General features: G+C 53.5%; 1 protein-coding gene across 1 annotated transcript in view; it reads left to right on the top strand.

Moving 5' to 3' along the window:
* LOC112617135 (zinc finger protein GLI2) overlaps window positions 1–16689 on the top strand; it is a 258170-nt gene that overhangs the window by 57508 nt on the left and 183973 nt on the right. Inside the window, exon 2 of the mRNA XM_025373869.1 lies at window positions 4086–4263. Coding sequence (XP_025229654.1) covers window positions 4116–4263 — 148 coding nt within the window. The 5' untranslated portion in view covers window positions 4086–4115. The remainder of the gene's footprint in view (window positions 1–4085; window positions 4264–16689) is intronic.

The raw sequence follows: 16689 nt of genomic DNA, 5'->3' as shown, positions 1-16689 counted from the left end.
GGATCCTCCAGGCCCTGGGTCCCGGGCACCTGCCCCACCCCCTTAGCAGAATTTTGGAGAGTGTGGCTGTGTTTCCTTTGTGGTTGTTTGGACAGCGGCAGAGCTGTGTGTTTCGAAGGTAAAGTGAGGAATTGACTCTTCTCCTCCCTGTGGTAAGTGCTGTGACTCCCAGCCCCTCTTTTTCTGGAGCCCTGTGGAGCCTGTGGGAACCATCCCTGGAGAGACCCTCCCTGCTGTCCCCAGGCAGCCCCTGGGGGCCCAGGTGAGACTGTCCGCTGGGGCTGCAGGGCTTGACGGGTCTGCCTCAGATGAGCTTTGGGGAGTGAAAGTGGCTGCCTGGGACCCTGGGCGCCTGGTGTTTACCTAGAAATTGTGCTAATCCGGCTAATTCCTATGATTTACACAGCCTCTTGGCTCTGTGTACTATCTTCTTCTCTGGGAAGGGGTGGGAAGGCAAGGCCACGGATGCAGTGGGCACTGCCTGGAACCCCCCTGCTGCATCTGCTCCCCACAGGCGTTCACGAAACGTCAGGTGCATCTGTGTGCACATCCTTTCCCCGAGCCACAGTCTGGGAGGTGGGCATCTGAATAAATGCCCCTCCTCCCTCACTACGTTCACCTGGTTTCTGGAGCGACCACACCCTGAGGTCTCAGGAGGCATTTGGGCTGGAGGATCTGACTGTAGGCCTGGCCCTGTGCCTCCCTGGGGAGTGGCCTTGGGCAGCTCACTCCCCATGGGGGCCTCAGCTTCCTCCCCTATAAGAATTGGTGATGACATCCGCTGTGCTGAAGTGAATAGGTGGAATTGCCATGAGGAAGCTGCAGCTGCTGTGTTTTGGGTCTGTTCTTCATGGACGGAGCCTTCTAGTTACCAGCTTGGGCTGGGCCTGGCTATGGCAATGCTGTGCTGAACAGCTCCTGGCCTGAAGGTGATGAATGTAATCCGGGGACGTTGAGTAGGGACGTGATCTGACTGCTTCAGGGCTCCAACCATGGGCTAGGAGGGGAAGGGGGGCTTCCTGGAGGAGGTGACGTCTGAGTGGCACCTTGAAGGAAGAGTAAGAGTCCATCAAACACAGAAAGGTGAACGGTTTCCAGTGAGTGGCACAGCTTGGGCAGAGGCCTGGCTGTGTGCAAGGGCAGAGCCAGTTATCCCTGTTAGGAGGGTCACGCAGCCAGGGAGCTGGTAGGGAGAGGAAGCTGTAGGTAGACATGGGAAGACTTTACCTGAAGACCAAGGGGCTCAGCAGGGGAGGGATGGAGTGATATGTGGTTTCTGGGAAGGTCCCTGGCTGAAGCACAGGGAATAAACTGGAGTGGACCAGAGGTGTGAAAAGTGCCAGGACCCAGAGGGGAAGAGTGTCTGGCACAGAGCAGCCAGTGGGAGAGGCAGTGCTGGTGAGGCGTGCAGGTGCTAGGGGGTGTGGGGTGAAGTGATGGGGCTCACAGTCTTCGTGTGTGTGGGGAGGAGAGGAGGAAGGTGGTTCAAGGATGCAGCTCAGGTGACTGGTGTGGTGGTGCCTATGACCAGGTAAGGGGCAGAGGAACAGCAGGCACGAACCAGTGCATACTGCTGGTGGCCATTCAGATAGCCAGAATCTTAAGGGGTGGATTTTAAAGTAGGCTTAAAAGAGCAGGCAGCAATCCCTGAATTTCTAGGCCACAAGGAGGCCCCTGACTCACCGGCAAGGAGATTTTTCTCTGTCCCATCTTCTTGACTTTCTTGGGCTTTCTGGGCAGGGAGTTTTGAAAGATTGTGGAAACTGGCCAGACTGGTGTGTGCAGATGAGCCAGGAGCTGACAGGAGCTGTGGACATCCTTCATGTGGCTCCTCCATTGTTCTTGTGTACTCATTTTTTTCTACTTAAAACGATGTGGAGTATTGTGTGGATTTAAAAAATAAAATTCTAGGCCGAGTGTGGTAGCGTGCACCTATAGTCCCAGCTGAGGCCGGAGGATCGCTTGAGCCCGGGAGTTTGAGGCTGCAGTGAGCTTTGATTGTGCCACTGCACTCCAGCCTGGGCGACAGGAGAGACCCTGTCTCAAAAAAGAAAAATTCTTGGCTGGGCTCGTTGGCTCATGCCTGCAATCCCAGCACTTTGGGAGGCCGAGGCAGGTGGATCACTTGAGGCCAGGAGTTCAAGACCAGCCTGGCCAACATGGTGAAACCCTGTCTCTACTAAAAAATACAAAAATTAGCTGAGTGTGATGGCACACACCTGTAATCCCAACTACTCGGGAGGCTGAGACACGAGAATGGTTTGAATCTGGGTGACGGAGGTTGCAGTGAGCTGAGATCACACCACTGCACCCCAGCCTGGGTCACAGAGTGAGACTCTGTCTAAAATAAAAATAAAAATAAAAATAAAGACAGAAAAGTTCTAGGGCCTACTAATGTGGATTTAGCTGAGGGCCCTGGCAGTGGAGCTGACTGCAGGTGTCTGCACAATGTGACCCCCATCCCCACACTCTCTGCAGGACCTTCACACAGCTGCCCGTAACCTTTCTGCCCCACTCCTCCAGGTGTCCAGCCAAAAATGCCAGCTGTCTTCCTCACCACCTTCTTTAAAACATCTGACCGGCCAGATGCGGTGGCTCATGCCTGTAATCCCAGCACTTTAGGACTAAGGCCGAGGCGGGCAGATCACCTGAGGTCAGGTGTTTGAGACCAGCCTGACCAACATGGGGAAACCCTGTCTCTACAAAAAATATGAAATTAGCTGGGCGTGGTGGCGCCTGCCTGTAATCCCAGCTACTCAGGATTGCAGGAGAATCGCTTGAACCTGGGAGGCAGAGGTTGCGGTGAGCCGAGATCGCGCCATTGCACTCCAGCCTGGGCAACAAGAGCGAAACTCCGTCTCAAAAACAAACAAACAAAAACCAAACATGTGACCTTCAGATTTCTCTTCTGATATGAAGGCTGGATTGCCAGTGTCTGCTCTGACCCACAACCCAGCTGGAGACGGAAGTTGCCTGTTTCCCGAATCCCTCTGGGTGTTCCTCCCTTGCTCACAGCCACTTTCCGTCCCTCCTTATCCAGTCTGTAGCCCGGCCTTTTGGCTCTGCCTTCAAAGCATGTCCATGTTTCATCAGCTCTACTGCCACCTGCTTAACCCAAACTTTATTGTCTCTCCCTGAGTCAATGCAGTAGGCCCCTCTCCCCCGAAAAGCCTGTTCTCTGCACAACAGTGGAGTGATCCCTTTACACAGAGAGTCAGTCCTGCCCCTCCCCTGCTCAAGACCCTCTGACGCCTGCACTTCCCTTCTGGTCACTACCCAAAGAAGCCAGCCTCTTCCCACATGGCCCCTGGCTTCTGGCTTTGCCCTCTGGCTGCAGTGGGGTGGCCCCTCAGGCATCCCATCCCTACCCCAGAGAGGCCCAGCAGTGCTGCCCCACTGTGCCCCTGCAACCCTCTCTGTCCTGCTTTCTTTTCCTGAGCCACCTCCCACTCACTAAAATTAAATCTACATTTATTTTCCCCTTGTTTGCCCCCAAGGAGAATGTAAACTCCACATATTGTATCTTCAGCACCAGGCGTGATGCCTGATGCATACTAGGGGCTTAAAAATATGTTGACTGAGTGCATGTGAGTCAATAAAGGGTGAACATTTATTGAATGAATGGGTGAAGGAATGAGCGAACATGCAGATGAATAAGTGAAAGGTTCTGGTGAGCAGGGAAGCAACCTGAAAATGAGGGCCTTTCTTTGAGGACCTCCAGGTCATTGTCACCATATTTATTTTTATTTTCCCCATGATTTGCAGACAGAGGTCATTATTTCTGACTTTACTCCCCCATCAGAGGTTACCTGCCATTCGTATCAGTAGGAACTTGTTACTTAGATTTTTAGAATCTGGGTAGAAGATGATGAGAATGGCCTGCAGTTGTCCGTGGGGTCGTTCAGAAGACCAGACGAATCCCAGGACTAATAATTCTCAAAATTAATTAAACCCTCCTTCCTAATTATAAGAGAATTAGAATGAAGTGGGTTGCTTTAGAAGCGAGTGGCGGTGTGAATCTGGGTCGGCGTTTCCCGGCTGGGTTTGGGCGCAGTGTTGGTGAGTGTCTTTGTCTTCTCTTTTAGGGTTGCCACCTAGGACGATGAGCGGCTGAGATGGAGACGTCTGCCTCAGCCACTGCCTCCGAGAAGCAAGAAGCCAAAAGTGGGATCCTGGAGGCCGCTAGCTTCCCCGACCCAGGCAAAAAGGCCTCTCCTTTGGTGGTGGCCGCAGCAGCAGCAGCAGCGGTAGCTACCCAAGGAGGTACTTTCTGTTTTGCACACTTGGAGGGCAGCAGGGGTGTTTTTCATTAGCCCATTAGGATTTAATTAGAGTGGTGGCCTATGTCATCAGGGAGGCACGCTGGGTTTATGGAAGGCGAAGAGGAGGGCGCCTCTGCTCCCGGGAATCCAAGGCACCGTGAAGGTTGCCTGTGAGTTTGCGAGGAGGTCTGGCCACCCCAAGTCCTGGGGCGGAGCTGCCTCAGACAGCGGCGGGTGGGGCCTGAGTACTGGGAGGGGAGAGAGGGAGGAGGGGCGTGGTCGCTGCCAGGCAGCCCTGGGGTGCGTGCAGCTGGCACATTCGAGATGTGCCCAGAGAACTTCTTGCTTCTTGCCTGCCAAGGACTGTTTTGGAAAGTAATTGTCTCCTGATGCCTTCTGGCTCAAATTAGAGGGTCAGGTACGGAATTTACTATCTTAGGTGAATTTTTGGCCAACTTAATTATAACAAAAGAGACTCCACGAGCCACAGCCTCTCATTTTACTGCCCCAAAGAGAAAGACTCTCGGGTTTCCACTGGGCCGTCGGTGCCAGCATCCCGTTGGGAAAGTTTGGCGGGAAGACGAGACCTCCCCTGTGTCTGCACAGTCCATCTGGAGGCCACAGAACTATTTCTGTCTCGGAGGAATGGAGAGACTTCGATTTCTGTTCCTCCCTTTTTGTTCCAGTGCATTTAGTCAGGCCCTGTTGCTCTCACGGCTCAGGCACAGCTCAGAGAGCAGCCGGGGAAGAGAATGCGCCTTTTCTTCCGGCTGGCGCTTGGGTAGCGCCTCTCACACTTTGATGTGTACGCAGTTGTGGGGGGCTTGTTTCGGTGCAGACCCCGATTCAGTAAGTTGGGGCGGGGCTGAGTTTCTGCATTTCTGTTGGGTGCCAAGACGATGCTGGGGCTGCTGGTTCACAGGACACGCGGAGCCTGTGAACACGGAACGGGAAACGGGGATCAGGAACACGGAAAGACCCTCGGAGGGGTTTAGGAGTTGGTGTTTCTAAGAGTGGACCTGAGGGTCTGCGAGGGGTTGTTACTATATTTGCTTTTATTTGTCCTGTGATTCTAAGTGGGAGGTCATTACTGGGATGTGTGGCCCATGTCAGGAAAGGGAGATCTGAGGTCAACCTTCAGGCCCCCTTGGGGAGATGGCCTTCTGAGCTGGACGATGCCTCTCCACCCTGTGCCCCTTGGACAGGGACTCTCTAGGCCCTCCCTCTGTGTGGGGGGGACGGCTGGGAGTGGAGGAAGAGCTCTTAGGTGGAGTGGGAGGAGCCAAGCGCACAGGGCGGGAAGAGCGGGTGGAGGGGCCCTGGTCCTGGGGCCACATGGTCTTTTCCTTCCCCTGGCTCAGGGCCATCCCTGGCCTGTGGGGACGCCCCAAGCTGCCCCTCTGTTCATGCTCTGAGGCCTTGTGAGCTCCAGGAAGCCTGGCCTCCGTGTACGTCTGGCCTGCCGCAGGGTTTTCAGTGGGAACCATCCCCCCATCCCTCCGCCCTGCACCCTGCCTCTTCAAGCCATGAGTGGATCATGAACCACCATGGTGCAATTTCCTGATGTGTCACACAGCAGTAGAGGACAGACTTAGGCACTAATTAGACAGTAATTAGAATGTAATTGCGGGGGAGCCCCTCTAGTGTCAGGCTGAGTTGTCATTATTGGTGCAATAGCAACAGATGCTTGAGGGATTCTTGATCTGTGGTGGGAGTAGGGGCCAGGCAGGAGGCCCAAAGCTTGGAGCACAGCACCTCCGCAAAGGCCTTCACCTCCCAACGCCACCCCACTGCACCCCACCCCTGATGCCTTTCCTGCCCACCCCGCAGTCTCTTGTTGTTTGACTGCAGGGTGACTTGGCTGGTGAGGTTCCAGCAGAGGGTGGACCCAGCCTTCGTGACCATAGTTGCCACAGGGCAGGTGGCCTGTTGGCAGTCTCGGGCCAGATGTCTGCTGCTCTGTGAGGACCCCACAGCCTCCTTACCCATCGCTGCTCCCTGCACCGGTCTCTGAGCAGCTTTTTTGGGAAGGGTCCTCCTGGAGTCAGGGGAGAGCAGCTGTTCCCGCGTGGCACAAAGCAGGGACATTGTGGGCTGAGTCTCCTGGTGCTGGTGAAACGCGGCGGCTGCATTCGTGGATGGGATGGGAGGTGCGCTGGCCTGGGTCCCAGTTTTCCTAATCTGTGTCAAGAGTGGATTTGACAGGTGTTGTCCACAGTCTTTATGATCTTGGAACTTCAGATCTTCCTTAAATGTTGCTGGATGGTGGCAGAGGTGCGTGGGCAAGAATCCTCATGTACTTAGCAACCCTGAGTCCCCCGGAAGACTCCAAAGAGCCGCGGATGTGGGCCTCACTGCCTGCAGGAGTACACACCTGTCGGCGGTGAGGAGAACGTGTGGACAGAGGTGCCTGGCGGCTGCAGGTGGTTGGCGTGGGTGCCCCTCAGGGGCAGGGATGCTCTTGCATTCATCTCTAGGTCTCAGCATCTGGTGCTGGGCCTGGCATGAGGGGTACCCAAGGGTCTTCTGGGACCAGAATGGTGTAGGAGAAAGGGTGGCATTGGTGAAGCCCGAGGAAGTCGTCATGGGCCAGAAGCATTTGCTGCGGCCACTGAAGAGTTGGGCACTCAGCCTTCAGGCGCAGGGCTGGGTGTGGGCAGTGGGTGAGGAGGGGCTGTGAGGAACTGTGCCAAGCCTGGGAGAGGGACAGTGCTGCAGGGTGCACACTGGGTGGCTGCAGGGAGCTGAGAATTCTTGCTGAGGGGCCTCTCTTCTTGAGTTATTTCTGGGAAAGACGAATCATCTTGGTCTGGGCAGCTTGTCTGAGACCGGTTTGCTGGGGGCAGGAGCAGACTGAGTCAATTCCCCTGTCGCTGCTCAGGTGACCACTTAGACACCGGCTCCTCTGAGGCCTGGCTTGTTCCTCCAAATCCCCTGACATTGTCCCCATGGTTCACACCCTGATTTGCTGTCTGGCAGAAAGGGATGATTTATACGAGCTTAGTGTTTCCTGACTTATTACACATCCGAGGAGGGGTGGGGTGGGTCCTGTCTGAGGATGTCAGGGGCACAGTGGTGAGGAAACAGCCAAATCCTTCAAGCTGTCAGGGGCTGTTTCCCGGCATCTGTAAGGTATCCAAATGTGGGGGCACCCTGCATTCCCCTGCAGTTCATGGCCCCTCATCCAGCCTCCCCCACCCCTCACTGTCACCAGTTCCAAGAGCTTCCATTCCATGGCTAGAATTGTATGGCTTCAGTTGGTTCATACAGTACACATACCTGCAGGCAGAAGGATTTCACTTTTTTGTTTGTTTGCTTGTTTTTTGAGACGGAGTCTCACTCTGTCGCCCAGTCCGGAGTGCAGTGGCATGATCTCAGCTCACGCAACCTCTGCCTCCTGGGTTCAAGCCACTATCCTGCCTTCTGAGTAGCTGGGATTACAGGTGTGCACCACCACACCCGGCTAATTTTTGTATTTTTAGTAGAGACGGGGTTTCACCATGTTGGCCAGGCTAGTCTTGAATTCCTGACCTCAAGTGATCCGCCCGCCCTGGCCTCCCAAAGTACTAGGATTACAGGCATGAGCCACCGCAGGATTTCACTTCTGAGTTATTTATATCTGTGAAAAATTGAAGACAGCCTACCTGTTCATTGATAGGGGATTGGTTCATCTATGGAACATCTTGAATGGAACACGATGCAGCCACTGAAAATGTTAATTAAGACTTTTCAATTACAGGGTGGGAACATGCTTATATTCTAATATTAAGTGGGATGAAAAGACGGTGCAACTGATCTCAAGCCCCGCTAGGAATGAGATAGAAAGTGAAGGTTCAGAGTGAGGAGAGAGGACATGAAGGAGGTGGGAGGCCCCAGCAGCAAAGCTCGGAAAACCCAGGCAGGAGCTCCTGGGTGCCAGGCTGGTGCGGTCAGAGCCTCTCTTTCAGTACCTCCCGTATTGTAGATGAGACTGAGGCCCATTTGGGCATGGGGCTTGCCCAAGGCTACCAGCTGCTTCAACCATGAGCTGGTCCCGGGGCTTGGGGCTCCTGCCTCTCACATGGTGAGAGTCTCTTTCAGGTATTTGCTTTTAGATCGTTGTTTAGATTGCTGTTAGACTTGGGCCTTAATTTAGGTCCTACTGCTACCCTGGGGTGAGTGTCCAGCCTTGGTAAGCTCTCCTCGTGTGTCTTCGTGTCTCAGTTCCCTCATCCATCCCAGGCCCTGATGGCACCTGCTCTCTTCCAAACAGCCAGTTTGTTGAGGTCTGGGGCTGTGACCTATTTGCAAAGTCACCTACCTCGACTGGCCTCTGTTGCCTGACTTCCCCTAGGAGTCCATGAGGCTGGGCCTGTTGGGGGCTGGGTGTTTCCACTCAGAGTCACTATTTCCCTGTGCCAGAAAATGCTTGAGAAACATATTTGCAGAGCAGAGCACGGCTGGGCTGGACCGAGCTGGACCAAAGGAAAAAGCAGCCCTGTGGTCAGACCGGGGAAAGGTTAGTTTAATCATCTGGCTGGAGCAGTTCGTAAGAGCAGACAGCAGAAGCCTGGGAGGGCGAGTTCTTCCCCAGCCTCTTTTGCTGTTGTGCTAACACTTTGGAGGCCATAAATCTTTTAAAACACATTTTGGCCCAGAGGTTTTCCCCTCCTTTAACTTCTAAAATGGTGTAATTTTAAAAGCAATTTGATTCAGATGTTTCTCATTGCTTTATACTGAAACTGTCCAAATTCTGTTGTATTTTCCTCCTCCGCTGTGGGTTCTCTTTCAGAAATATTTCCGAACCTCTCTGTGTGCCTCACTGAGCACCAGGGACTACTCAGAGCCTCTGGGATAATACGAAAGGCGGAGCTGGGTCTGATCTCATGAGCTTTGCTAGTTTCTGGAATCAAGCAGCCAGACAGACTTTAAACATCCTGGGATGTACCTGCCATGGCCAACACCCACCTTTTCCATGGAGTAGCCACTGTGTGCTGGGCCAGGTGTCCTCCCAGTGTGGGCCTCACCAGCAACGTCAGCATCCCCTGGGAATTGTTCGAAATGCTAATTCTTGAGCCCCACCTTAGACCCACTGCATCCGAGTCTGTGGGGGTAGAGCCCAGCAAGCTGTGTTTACACAAACCCTCTCGGTGATTCGGATACACTCCTAAGTAGGCGAACCACGTGTTCTGACTCCATGAGGTAGGCTGGAGTTTTCCATATGTAAGACGGGAGTTAGACACAGAGCTGCAGTGCAGATGATGCACTAGATGACTCTCAGCACAGTGCTCCAGTGTTCCAGGAGGCCTCTGTGCTACCTCCTCATACTGGCAGCCCTCCTATCTTCTGCATTGGCCCTGCTGGGTTCTTGGAAAGTTTTTCTGAGGCACAGTTTTGTAAGATGGGAGTTAGACACAGAGCTGCAGTGCAGAGATTTCTTTCAGGAGACTTCTGATGTACGTACACAGGCCTGCCAGGGCACTTCTTGGATAGTAGCTGTAACACTGCCTCTCTTCAGGCAGTGCCAAGGAAGTAGTGAGAAGCAGCCCAGGCTCTGGAGCCAGGCTGCCTGGTTAAGTCCCAGTTCTGCTGACTTTAGGCAGGTCTGTGCCTCACTGTTCTCATCTATAAAATGAACATGATCTTGGTTGTGAGCATTCCTTGAGTTAGCACATGGGAAGTGCTTAGAAAAGTATTGGGCACAGAGGTGGCTCTGTGTGAGGTCCAAGTAGAGTATTTGCTTTGTGAACTATTGCTATTCTTCCTACCGGTTTTCCTTTTCTAGATCTGCATACTGTGCCTGACTTAGAAAGTTTCCCTTTCACTGGTAACCCTTGCCCCCTGACCCATTGAGGCAGACAGCAGGTGGGAAGCCCAGGTTTCTGGTGATTTCCTACTTGAGAGTGGTGGGTGCCCTGGGCTGGAAATCAGACCTGGCTTCCTATCCTGCTTTGCTTTGCTCCCAGGGCCTGTCCTGGGTATCTGTCCTGAGTGGGCTCCTGGCCTGTCTGACCTGGTCTTTTCCCTAGCACACTGGAGACCAGACCAGACCAGACCAAAGGTTACTAAAACTGGCCAAGCCGTAGACTCTCGTGACAGTGACTGTATAAGTGCAGGGTCCAGGGCAGCCCCTGGGCTGGGGCCTGGGCGTATGTATTTTTAATACGCTTCACAGGTCATTGGGTGCAGTCGGTCCAAGGCATGAACAAGATCCTTTGGAGTATTAAAGAGTCTCAGGTGGGGAGACGACGGTTTGCAGCTGGTAGTACTGGCGGGGCTGTGACCAGGCTAGCATAGCGAGGGTCAAGCACTAGATGACTCTCAGCACAGTGCTCCAGTGTTCCAGGAGGCCTCTGTGCTACCTACTCATACTAGCAGCCCTCCTATCTTCTGCATTGGCCCTCCTGGGTTCTTGGAAAGTTTTTCTGAGGCATAGTTTTGCTTAGTGGCGAGGCATGCATGTCTATATGGGAACGCTAAGCAAATACCAGAATATTTAGATGACTCATTTTCATTGAGTTGGCCAGAGCTAGAAAATCCCCTCCCACCACCTGCCTTACCACACCTAGGAATCTGTCCAATACCCCTCCATTGATACGTACCTCCAAGTCCCTGGTGTCTTTGCACTCTGCCTTTTTCTGTGCCTCCAGGATGTCCATGTGGGCAGGGCATTGCTTCTTCACCACTGTCCCCACATCCGCCCTTGCAGCAGACATCCCATAGGTGACTGTGGAATCTGATGCTATCATGCCAGAGGTGTTCCCGGTGGGCTGGTGTGGTCAGCTGTCTCTGGGTATATGGGTCAGTTGAGGCTGGCCCTGGTCTTTGGCTGCCCCCTCCCAGGCCCCATGGCCAGCAGGGAGCTGAGTGGGCCAGCTTCCCCGGCTTATCCGAGTTTCTTTGCTGGGGCCACACACTTTTGCCCTGGGCCTGGAGATGCACCCAGGTGTGACTAAGTGGGCAATTACTCTTCTTTAAGTGATTTTCAGGATGGCTGTTGATGCCGCTGGGCTTGTTTTATGGCCCAGCCACCCAGAACAACCAGTTCCCATCAGACTTTATCCAGAGAGCAGAGCTGAGTTCCCCTGACAGCCTGGCTCACCCAGGAAGCGGGGTGCAGGCTGAGCACCCAGATGTTTTTCAGGTGGTTCAGGAGTGTACTGCAAGGTTGGATGCCTGGGGTCGGGGGATGAGGCTGGAGGCTTCTTCCTGTTCCCAGCAGAGTCTAGTGGGAAGAGCATGGCTTGGGGTCAGGCAGATCTGGGCTCTTCTTACCCTCTGCTTACCAGCCATGTGTTCTGGGCAAGTCACGGAACTTCTCTGAGATTCGTGCAATGGCAAGGGTAGTGGTCACTACTTCTGGCTGCCATGGAACTAAGCGAGACAAGGTCTGCAGGGTGGCTAGCAGAGCATGTGGGCACGGAGGAAGTAAATGTCCACATAACGGAAACCTGAACATTCCTCTGGCCTGTCCTGGCCTCCCACCCACTGCCACTCAGAACGACTGCCGTCCAGAATCAGCCTGGCCGCCCCATTTCCCCCAGCACAACAGGTTTGTTCTCTGCTTCTGGCCCCAGCCCGGGTCCTGGACTCTGGGAGGCTCTCCTGGCCCCTGCCTGTTGCTCCTCTTGGTTGCAGAGACTGGCACACATGTTTGCACGTCACCTCTGTGTCACTTTGTTTTCTGGCTGGTGCCTATAAGCTGGTGAACTCTACCTGTCTGGAATGACAGCGTCAGAGGACAGTGCTGGTGGCTCCTGCCCCTGTGTGCTCCCTGGGGCCTTGGCCATCCATGCCTGGCAGGCACTCCTTCATTTCTCATGGTTCACTGTGAATGTTCAGCTGATGGCAGAGTTGGGTGAAGCTTCAAAGTCATTTCCACTTACGGAACTGGAAGAAGCTTTTGAAATCCTTTAATCTGAATCCATTCATTTTACAGATGTGGAAACTGAGGCCCAGAGACACAAACTGCAAAGGGTTGCCTGGTGATATTACTTGGACTGGAAACCAGGTCCCCAGGAACATTCTATCACATGGGACACAGCTGTCCCTCAACCTGGCCCAAACCCCAACTTCCCAAGTGACTGTGTTTATGTTGGAAACATTTTTCTGACGTTTGGTTCTGTCAAAACTAATTTTAGCATTTCTAAAGCTTGGTAAAAATACAGCCTCATTACTTTGATGTCAGTGCATAGTTTACTATTAGTATATTCTGGGGTTTATCATTTTAGTCATGTTTAACACGGCTGCAGCAGGCATGCACTATTAAATCTGGCTTATTTTACATTCCTGTCCGGAATTATTTATTTGTAACAATTTCCTCTCTATCAAAAGACACAGCTAATGCTGTGTTTTAATGTGTTATTTACACACAAAATAACCTATTTACAACTCAGTATGCGCCGGAGGGAGAATAGATGGGCCCCCGTTCCCTGCGTTCTGTTATATCAGAGTTTAACAATCTGGATTGCTAATAGAACCATTTATCATTGCTTGGGAGGGGGGAAAACAGATAATTTATTTTATGTTTGTGGCCAGGTCTCACCGCCTCTGATCTTGGGACCATTTTGAGGATAATGAAGTGAAGGGCTGCGTTTGGTGGGGGCTGTGGGGCGCCCGGGCCTGGGTGCCTGGGGGTTCCCTGCATTCATGTGCCCATCCTACAGATGGTCCCCAACTGTGGATCAGAGAGGCGGTGATGATAGGGACGTTGCCTCTGCCTTCTAGGAGCTCCCGGTTAGAGGTGACACTCAGGAGATGGTGACAAATCCTGCCCATGGGGCTTCATGGGGGAGGTGGTGTCTGAGCCTGGGGACATTCAGGTTCCACCAGGTGGAAAGAGGAAAGGGCAGGTGGGCCCTGGTGGGAGGAGGAGGGGCAGAGTGGCCCCCTGGGAGTGCGGGGAGGGGGAATTGGGAGCCATCGGCTCAGTCCGTATGTCTCCTGCGTGAGTCCGTATGTCTCCTGCCTGGCATGTGGGGTCTGAAGGACAAGGCCCCTGTTGCCCTGTGGGGAGGTGCAGAGGTGGCTGGCACACAGGTGGGTACATGGCTCATCCAGGGTACAGGCCGAGGTCTCGGAGGCTCCACTGAAGTCTCTTTGAATGGACACTGAGGGGTAAGGAGAGAACGCTCCATTTGAAGCTCCTGTCCTCTGTGGAGCTCTGTGTGGACACCAGAGGGGGATAGGAAGTGAGGGGAGATGGGTTTAAGAACCAGGGGCCATGGCCCTGTCCCCAAAAGCTTGTGGTTCCCCCATGGAGAAACCAGATACCCCAGTTACGATGCTGCTGTAGGCATTATCTGCTGCCTGCAGTAATCCAGGAAAACATTAGGGAAGGATTGTGGTCTCAGGACCTGGTAACACTGCTGTGTACAGCCCTATGACCTGGCTGCTCAGTCAGTCCCACAGAAAGCCACTGTGCACTCAGATCAGGAGCCTGGGGAGGGGGTCACCAAAGTGTGATTGCAAAGTGTGGCAGGGCTTGGGCAAGCCCCCTGGGGACGATGCAGGGAGCCATCAGCCCCAGGACACTAGCATGGTCTGGGGGCTGGGGTCTAGGCTTGGACAGGTGAGGTCTGAACCCTTGCCCTGCCCCTTCTCTGTTGCGTATCCTGTGCTGATCCGAATCCCAGTGTCCTCATTTTAAACACAGGCAAAAATACGTATTTTTAGAGGGCTAGGGTGACCAATAATGAGACTCCAGTGCTCAGAGAGCCCCTGGCGCACAGTAGGCATTCTGTAGATGGTAGTGGCAGCTGTTAGTATTATGGTTCTTGCTCTCGTTATGATTCTTCAAGAACTGTTTTCTAAGGGGTAGCACGTACGTCCCAAAAAACAGTTGAGAGAGCAAATGAAGGAGCTGAGTCTCTGTAATGAGTTAGCAGTTCACCCATGATGTGCAAGGAGGAACCACACGCTAGCCTGAGGAATAGCATGGGCAAAAAGTCCTGGGGTCTGAGAATGGCTGGAGAGGCTGAGCGGAGCAGGAAGCACTGGCAAATGAGGCTGGTTCTGTCAGCCTCCTTGTGAGGACCCTCCCAGATCCCGCACAAGCTCACATCTGAGGCCGAGTCTAGTGGCCCCTCCTAGCGTCTGTGTCCTCCCTCTGCTCACGGCCACACGTGGACACTGATGACTCAGCCAGGCCCTGTGCGCACGGCTTGCTTGGACCCCCACCCCCACCCCACCCAACCCTCAGCATCTGGCTGCTTCTTCTTCTGGGTGGGCAGGGTGGGGAGGGAGCCAGAGGGGCTCTGTCTTGAGAAGCCGCCCTTGGCTCTTTCCCCACGAATATGTCCTGGCTGGCCCTGCTCGCAGAGGGCGTGGACCTCTGCTTTGTGTTGTGGGGGACTGTGAAGCCTGAAACCCTGGCACCAGACAGTCAGGCCTCTGGGCAGAGCAGGGCCTCATCGGCCGTCTGACTTTCCATCTCGTTTTCAGCAGCGATATTTGAGAGGAGGTTTTGGTTTGGTGTGGAGTGGACAACGCTTTGCACCTTCTGTTATCCCTGCAATTCTAGAAATGGAAGGACGTCCAGGAGAAGCCCCTTGCAGGGCTGAGCATGTGGTCTCTGCATGGTGTGATGGTGGCCAGGGTGGGGAAGTCCCTGCCCCGGCCGAGTGCTGCAGTCCCACCATCAGGTGTTTACCCCCTTACTGTCACCTTACCTCTGGGTTTGGGCAGAGGCCCCGGTTGTCCATCATCCTCCTGTGACCTCTCCCCAGTGGCTCCTGGATCAGCTGGAGAGGGCCAGGCTTCTGAGCCCTGGAGTACCTGTGTCTGGGGAAGCTCACCCAGGAGAGAAGAGGGTCAGGGAGGGAAGAAAAACTTGCCAACGACACACTGTGCTGACTCGGTGAGTTGCTGAGGCTCGTTGTCAGCGAGATCTTTGTCCTGTTGCCAGTCCCCAGACTGTGAGGTCTCCACGCTGGAGTCAACAGCCCTCCATGCCATGTTGGTGACAAGAAAAGCACCAGGCACCTTCACTTAGAGGACAGACAGGTATGAGTTCACATCTAGGTGTAGGAACAGGGGCCACCCTTGCCTTGTCTGTCTGTGAAATGGGGGTGACAAGGCTCCCCTCAGCCAACTCTGTAGGGCAGGGGGGCCTGGCATGTGGGCAGTGGGCTGCTGCTGTTATGGGATAGTGGCAACCCTTGCCTGAAAGTGCCTGAGGCTGTTTATGTCATCAGTGACTGGGGCACTGTGGAGCTTCCCAGCTGCCCATAGTTCTCAGCAGCACCCTCATGCCTGGCACTCTGGATTTTCTAGCTCCAGGACAGCAGGGAGGGAGGACCCACCAATTCCACTCTTCAAGAACTACCTCGGATAATTGAAAACCTATGTGCACACAAAACTTTGTATATGAGTGTTTATGGCAATGTTAGTTACAATAGTCCCAAAATGGAAATGATACAATAGTCCCAAAAGCGTCCATCTGCTAATGAATGGATGAGCAGAATGTGGTATGTATGTAGAATGGAATATTACTGGGTCATAAAAAGGAGTGAAGTGCTGATCAATGGTATACACAGATGAACCTTGCAAACATATGCTAAGAGAAAGAAGCCAGGCATAAAAGCACAAATATTGTAGGATTCCATTTCCATGAATTGTCTAGAACAACAAATCCATAGAGACAGAAGGGAGATGAGGAGGTGCCAGAGGCTGGGAGAAGAGGGAATGGGGAATGACTGCTGTGGGCATGGGGTTTCTTTTTGGAGGGATGAAAATGTTCTGTAATTAGATAGTGGTGATGGTTGCAACAACCCTGTGAATATACTAAAAACCACTGAATTGTAGACTTTAAAAGGGTGAATTTTATGGTATGTGAATTATATCTCTGTTTAAAAAAGAAGGGAGGGAGGAGAAAGAAAGGACAGGAGGGAGGGAAAGAAAGGACAGAAGGAAGGAAAAGAGGAAGGAAGTGCCAGGGAGGGAGGGCGCCTGTGGCGGCATGGGGGCCTGGCCATGCTACTGTCCACAGCCCCTGGGATCTCCAAGTGCCTTGTGCACCGCTGCCCCTCAGGGAGGACCTTGCTTCCCCTGGCCAATGAGCAGCCTTCCCATCTAATGTATAGGCCCCAGAAGCTCTAAAAATAACTGAAGTGGAAGGAGGGTGTTTAATGACAAAGTAAATAATTACATTAAGCATGTGAGTTTGGAGGGGAGCTGAGTAAATCACTGAGAAAGAACGCCAGCCTCCAGCTAACTTCCACTCCTTTATCACCAGATTACGTCGTCTTTAGAACTGGAATCATTGACTGTGGCTGGTCGCAGGCTCTGCAGTGGTGGGGGCTGCAGTCAGGTGGGGGCTGCAGTCAGGCGGGGGCTGAGAGAGATGCCCTGTGAGCATTTCAGGGTGACCCTGCTGGCCCTCATTCCAGGTGGATGAGCCCCAGGGGTGGGGTCCCTGTGCTGCTGAAAATTAACTACTCTGCTCAGG

The sequence above is a fragment of the Theropithecus gelada genome, unplaced genomic scaffold (genome assembly GCF_003255815.1).
Source record: "Theropithecus gelada isolate Dixy unplaced genomic scaffold, Tgel_1.0 HiC_scaffold_15883, whole genome shotgun sequence".
In the NCBI taxonomy this organism is placed as follows: Eukaryota; Metazoa; Chordata; class Mammalia; order Primates; family Cercopithecidae; genus Theropithecus; species Theropithecus gelada.
This window is presented reverse-complemented; position numbering and strand designations above follow the sequence as displayed.